Source organism: Setaria italica, chromosome II (genome assembly GCF_000263155.2).
Source record: "Setaria italica strain Yugu1 chromosome II, Setaria_italica_v2.0, whole genome shotgun sequence".
Taxonomy (NCBI): Eukaryota; Viridiplantae; Streptophyta; class Magnoliopsida; order Poales; family Poaceae; genus Setaria; species Setaria italica.
In genome coordinates, this window is record NC_028451.1 from 32,168,415 (window position 1) to 32,175,352 (window position 6,938).

General features: G+C 57.1%; 1 protein-coding gene and 1 pseudogene across 1 annotated transcript in view; one reads left to right on the forward strand and one right to left on the reverse strand.

The window, feature by feature from the left end:
* Positions 1–986: 986 nt before the first annotated feature.
* On the reverse strand, positions 987–1,152 carry LOC106804163 (annotated as a pseudogene).
* Positions 1,153–5,340: 4,188 nt separating this feature from the next.
* Positions 5,341–6,938, forward strand: part of LOC101764124 (keratin-associated protein 5-1) — a 5,656-nt gene continuing 4,058 nt past the window's right edge. Inside the window, exon 1 of the mRNA XM_004956882.3 lies at positions 5,341–5,826. Within this exon, the coding sequence (XP_004956939.1) occupies positions 5,695–5,826 (132 nt within the window). The 5' untranslated portion in view covers positions 5,341–5,694. The remainder of the gene's footprint in view (positions 5,827–6,938) is intronic.

Here is a 6,938-nt window from a genome sequence, read left to right on the forward strand (position 1 = left end):
ATTAAGCCTAATTAATCCATGATTTGACAATGTGTTGCTACAGTAAACATTTGCTAATGATGGATTAATTAGGCTTAATAGATTCGTCTCGCCGTTTAGCCTCCACTTATGTAATGGGTTTTGTAAATAGTCTACGTTTAATACTTCTAATTAGTATCTAAACATTTGATATGACACATGCTAAAAATAAGCAAAGAGAACCAAACGCCCCTTAAGCCAGTAATTCACTGACATCTGAACCCATTCAGCCAGCTACCCCACACATTAGTGATAGACTTGGTACCGTGATCTTATCCCTTTCACGATGCATCCTCTCTTTTGACCCTTGATCTTATCTCTTCCGTAAGGCCTCTCGCTCATGTCACACGCACGCTGCATCCCGGTCTCGACAACCAATTGCAGGCCTTCGACGTCTTTCACATCGGGAAGGTCCACACGGCCGCACCCCTCTCGACTCTCAAGTAGGCACTTGAGGTAGAGAAGGCGAGAAGAGGCATGCTCGACAGTGAGGTGTTCTTGCAGCTGTGCAAATCTCGCTTTGACGCCGGTGGCCGGCGGCTGAAATCTGATTACTTCTGGTTTCCCTCGTCTCTGTGTTCTTTTGCGCCCTCTTTTTCTCTCGCACACGTGCATGCGCCTCCGTCTTCCACGAAAACTTTGAGTCGGAGCGGATGCAGAGGAACGGCGAGCTCCATTCCTCCGTTACAAACAGCACGTGATGTCAGCAAAACATAGGAAATGGATTCCTCCGAAATTCCTTTGAAATTCCTTCAATCCAGACGGGGCCTAAGATGTCAAAATCAGAAGCTGAATCCTTTTCGTTCAACAAAATACATTTGCCTCTTAGTAGATCACAGATGAATCATAAATTGCATACCCGCAAAAAAAAAATCATAAATCGCATGCATTTGGATTAAAAAAGGAGCGGCATGTCCGCGTCACCACCTCCATAGCGTGATATAAAAACGGAGAATCGCCGCTTCTCATCAGTGCTTCTTGTGCTCCTGGACGAACTTGGTTGAGATCCTCCTCGGTGAAGTTCGCAGTCATCTTGGCGATGAGGTACCCCGTGATGGCGAGGCCGGTGAGGAAAGGCCAGCTGCGGCTCCACTCCCGGCGGAAGAACACCGGCCACGGATTGAACGTGTTCATCCCCGGCTCCGCGCGTCGATCTCGTCCTCTGCCTGCTCACTCGGCTTGGTGGAATGGAATCGATCTGCAAGGTTTCAGAATAACAGCGGCGGGCCAGCTTTACCATTAACACATCCGCTCATTTCGCATCACAGCATGTGGATCGCGTCCAGCCCAACTCGCAGAACCGGTCCGAAGACCATGTAGATTTTTGCCGGGCTACAACCCATGTTGCGTTCGTTCACTGGCCCAATCCTAGTCTGACCATGCGCCGCTCCGCATGCGACGCGGCAGGTCCCCGTGGCTGGCCGCCAGGGACCAGCGGACCACACCATGACACCAAACCGACGGCGACGCAGATGCGCGATGCTACTGTAGCGCACCGCGCGGTGCACGCGCAACTCAACTATGCCATACGCACGGCCGGGGAACCCCTCAGGGCCTCAACCCTGTCTGTCCACAGGGCGCCTGAAACGGATCCGGCGAGGCGAGGGGGGGTGCGCTTCGATCCGCCGTGTGTGGCCGCCGGCCGGACAGGCAGGATCGGGAGCCTGCCTGCCATTCCGTGCCGCGCCGCGCTGCAGATCGCAGGCAGCGCGCTGCGGCCCGCGGCAAGGGATTCACGTGCCCACGGCCCACGGCGCGCCAGGGCCGCGGGCGCCCCAGCCGAATGGTGATGCTGCTGCGTGCTGTGCCGCTGCCGCTGCCGCTGCTGCGCGAGGCAAAGGCGAACTGGCGGGAGCGTAATAGCGTGCCCCATCGCTGCACGGCCGGCCAAACCTCGTATCCGTCTCGGGGGCGGGGGACATGTGGTCCAGCGGATCAAGCGCGACTCGTGATAAGACGGTCAGATCTGGGAGGGGTGGTGGCGCAGGCGGAGCAGCGCGCGGGGGCCCTGCGTGATGGAGTAGCTTTGGGCGAAAGCTGGCGAGGCGTCTGCACTTGCTGCGCCTGCCCGGGGTCACCGGTAACGGAAAGAGCATCTCCAACCGACCTCTCCAAATTGAACCTCTACTCCATCGTACGAGGATTTTTCATCTACATTCTACTCCCCTCTTTATGCAATCCAACCGATCTCTCGTATACTCCTTTCCACCCATCCCTATTTTTATTCATATCTTCTAACTAACAAACTTACTATTTTATGTGTAAATGAAATTATTTGCTACTATTATTTATGGAAGAACTATATTCACAATAATTATTTGTACCGGCTAATTTTAATGCCTAGTTAAATCACTATCAGTTGATATTAAAAAAATCAATTGTAAAATAAAAAAATGCTGCTCCTTGTCTCGCCCTTTCCGCTCTTTGTCTCTCTCTTCTTTCTCCCACGTGCTCCTCTCTGCTCCCACTCCCATGGGCAAGCAGAAAGCAGCAGCAGTAATCTTCCGCAAAATCGAGCACCTATCTTCCTTCTCCCTCTCCCACTCCTGCAGGCGAGCAGCACCCTCCACTCGTCCATGGGCTGGCCTGTTGGACACCTGTGCGGGGTCGTGCCTTCACGTCCAGCATGCGGGGCAGCGCACAGACCTCTCGCAGGTGTGTCCGCATCCCCTCTCGGAGCTAGCGGCCTCGCGGTCCCTACGCGGCAGCAGCGCAGGCATCGTTGATCTACGAGTTCGATCTCTCTCCTCTCACTCTCTCTACTTAATTTGATAGCAGGAGATGGAGGCTCGCCGGGAGGCGGCCGTCGCCCCGGTAGCGGCCTCGATTCGGAGATTTCCGAGCCAAGGCGCGAACACGGCATCGATATGGAGATTTCATTCCGAGCCAAGGCGAGAACGACGGCAGTTGGGCGTGCGACGGGATGAGAGCTCGAGTATGAGCTCCTACATCTGAGAGCTTGAGGGGGTGGATGAGAGTCCGAATGATAGATGGGGTTGGGATGAGAGACCGGTTGGAGATGGTCTTTTTGCCTTTGAATTCTCAAATGAAGAGTAGGGGGTGAGATGAGAGTCCGATTGGAGATGCTCCCTCACTCGCTCGATACGGGTGCCATCTTAGGATAGGATGCCACACAGTTCACTTTACACGTAGTATTCACGAATGCATCATGAGGAAAAACTGTTCTGCAGTGTCTCCGGTTCAGGCATGTATCGAGATTTTGAAACACAAGGGGTTTTCAAATTTCAAGTTCTCCATAAACTAAATCGTCCTTTTCCTTTAATTTAAAAGAAAAGGAAAAAGAAACTAAAACGAGTCGTGTGGGATTGCAGCCCACTGCCCAGTGGACGCAGGCCCATCAGGGATGAGGAATCCGCCGCGAGGGGGGACAAAACGCTGCCGCGTCCGCGCTCTGGTCCTGCACTCCTGCTTGCCGCAGCAGCTGCTGCCGGAGGCCTGAGCGGCGCACGTCAGCGAGCCGTTTTCGGCCGTGGGTGGGCGCGCGAGCGGGGCTGGGGCCCCACGTCCGCACGCTCCCGTCCACGTCGGCGGTCCCACGGAGCCAGGGGCGGGTCCCCCGGCTGCGATCGGTGGGCTCGCTGTCGGCGGGGCCAAACGGACAGAGGGTGTGCCCAAAGGCGACGTTACGGCGTGCCGCGGCAGGAGCAGGACCACGGTGTGGTGCAGTTGGCTGTACTGCTGTTTGCACCCTGTGTGAGCCGTTGGTGCCTTCTCTAGGATTTGTACAGCTCCCGTAACTCTCGAATCGCATTTACTCCGTACTTCGATCAATGCGGCGTAATGGCATATCTACTGTCTAGGAGGAGTAGTACTACGCAGCATCCCGTTGCAATCTCGCTGACAAAGCGCACCGCCGGCGCACGCGGCCGATCTCCGGTTCTCCCACCGGCCACCGCTACCATCAGAAACTCATGAGCTCACAGTCACAGAGGGAAAAACCACTCCTCGCCGTCTGCCAAGAGTTGGTGCGAGCCGGCGTCAGGGGCGCATCCAGGGAGCGTGACGAGCATTGAAACGGGGTGCAGGTGCAGCAACCACAGCTTCTGCGCCGGCGCTGCTCGGCAGAGCCACAGTGTCGCGTGCGTCGCAGGAACCCTGCAACGGAGGAGGATGAAGCGCGCCGCCCGAGCGCGCATTGAAATTTCGCGCGCATCGCCCTCGCTCGCCGGTTCTTTCAAATCGAGCGGGGTTGTCAGCCAGACTTCGGATTCCGTGGTTGCGTTCTGCTCTCCGGCGGGGAGCTGTTCGATCGATTCCGCCGGGGCACGCCACACCACAGTGTGGCTGCTGCGGAAGTGGGGGCCCCGCGCCCGACGTGCGTGTGGGCCGCCGAGGAGACATGCCGTACGTCCCGCGGTACGGGCGCCGCTGACACCTGGGGCTCGCGAGGCCCCGTGCTGCTCCTCTGCTTTTCTTTTCCGTTGCTAGGTCAGTGGGGAGTACCCCCTCTGACGATGGGCACCAGCGCACTCATCGTGTTGGGCGTTGAGTCTTACCTGTGGGGTCCCGAGGACCGACGTGGACGTGTCAGGGCGCATTATCGTGGTTGGTGAAGGGAGTTCGCGGCGGCACTGCTAGCCGCAATGGTGAGCGAGCGGGGTGAGCCTGTCTGCCTGTGTGTGATTGGGAAGGCCGGGAATGGGGCGTCGTCGCCGACGGGCGCAGTCCCGTCTTTATCAACGCTTCGATCGTTCTGTGCAGTCTATTCTCATACGCCACCACTCGGGAGGGGAGTCCGGACGTGCCATCAGCCTCCCTCATACGTTGTGACGTTTGTGTTGTCGCACCGGGTGGGGTCATAACCTTTCCTGTTGGATGATCCGGGTGGGTGACCCAGCCCAACCTTGTTCAAGTTCACAAACCCTCTGGAAAAAAAGGTGTAGTTCAGGCACAGATCCTCCGCAGCGGTCGGCGCCCGGAATGATTTCACCGACGCTTGGCATCATGGCCTTGCACTGTAGAGCTCATGACCGGAGCCGGCGTCGTAACCCCACGCCGATCGATCACCGGACCCATCCCGCCGAGAATGCTCCAGCCTCCATCATCAGCAGCGGCCAGCCCAGCGGCAACGGCAAAGCCCAGCTGCGCCAAAACACAACGGAACGCCGTCCGTGATCCCGTCCCCACACACAGCGGCAGCTTAAACCCCTCAGCCCCGTGGGCCTAGGGCCCACCTCGCAGTCAAACAAGCCCCCACCCATTAAACCCCAACAGCGTCCTTCCCCTCTCATTAAACCCCACTCCGCCTGCTCTCCCGTTTCTCTCTCTCAACCCCACGCCTTCCCCCCACCCCCCCCCCCCCCCCCTCTCTGCCATTATTGCCCGCGCAGCCATCCTCTCTCTCCCTCGCCCGCCCTCTCGCTATATGGGGTCCTGCTCCTCGCTTCCCCATCCAGTTCTCCCACCGCCTCCTCCTCTGCTTCCTCCTCGCCCTGCTCCCGTCGCACGCGCACGCGCGCTCGTGAGCCGAGCTCCGCCTCGCACGTCCACACACGCTACCCGCCATCCGCGCCCGGTTCTCCCCTCACCGCGATTCATACCACCACCACAACTTCCTCAACATTCCGCTTCACTAATCCCGAGCGCCGGGACTCGTTTAGGCCGGCGGTCGTGGGCGAGATACTGCTCTGCTAGCCGCCTGCGCATGTGAGGCCGATGGGGGAGCAGGTGGCTGTGGTGCTGGAGCCGCCGCGGCCCAAGTCGCCGCCGAGGTACCCGGACTTGTGCGGCCGCCGCCGGCTGCAGCTGGAGCTCCAGATCCTCAACCGCGAGGTCGACTTCCTCAAGGTGAGCATCGCCGGCCTTCCGCGGCCGTGTTCCTCCCGCCTCCAAACCCCCTCGGGGGCTGTGCCCCCTCCCTTCGTCTCCCTTTTGACTTGCCCCCCATTAAAAAATTCGAAAAATCACCACCGGTAGGATCCGATTCGTCGCGCGATCTCTTTTTTCTAAGCGGGCGCAGAACGAGCAAGTACAGGTACTAGCGACTAGCGTGGGGGAAATGCAGTAGTTGATGGGCAGGTTGGTGCGAACTCTGATCGTTGGAGGACGCCATTAATTTCGTCTTCGTTTGGGGATGGGAGCCTAATGCGGAGGGAGAGGAGAGGTGGTGAGGGCGGCGGATCGCGGCGGCAGCGCAGTTAACCCGAGGCGCGACAGGCTTGCCCTCTTTGGGCGTGCCGCGGCTGTACCTCTTGGGCCGTGCGGTTCGGTTCCTTGGGAGAAAAGTGGGGAGGCATGGGCACTGGCCAGTGGCACTGGCACTGCCCGTGTCAGTGCTGCGCGTGGAGCAGCGGTGGGCGTGTCGCCCCGCACCCCCCCCCCCCCCCCCGTCCCTGGACAGGCTTGTGTATATTCCCAAACCTCACCCTGTTGTTTCATGACTGGAGATTTTCTTTAGAGCTCTGCAACCCACTGATGTTTCCCCTCTTCCCATATTTTTTCAAAAAAACATACTCAATATTAATTGGATGGACGCTTCAATGCCTTCTTCTCCTTCTTCCACTTTTTGTGGATTTCTCCTGGTACCAATTTTCCTTTGCTTATGTATGATGATATATGCAGCATATACCTTTTCCGCTTCTTTGATAAAGTTGAAAACGACTAAATTTTCTATGCTATTATCTTGCGACATCATCTTGCCTTAAAACTTAAGCCTTGGATTTTAACTGGTTTGCACTCCAATTGCTCTCCGGAACACTCCATATAATATCTCAATCACGCAATCCCTCCCGTGATGACTGTTGGATGTTATCATTAGTTTCAGGCCCGCGTTGAGCCTATCCCTCTTTTGTACAAGGATGGATTTACACGATCTAGAAATTCCTACTCGATCTACATCCGAGGGTGTAGATTTATGCTGAATAGACACGGTACTCATCTGACCACCAATTGCTGCTGTT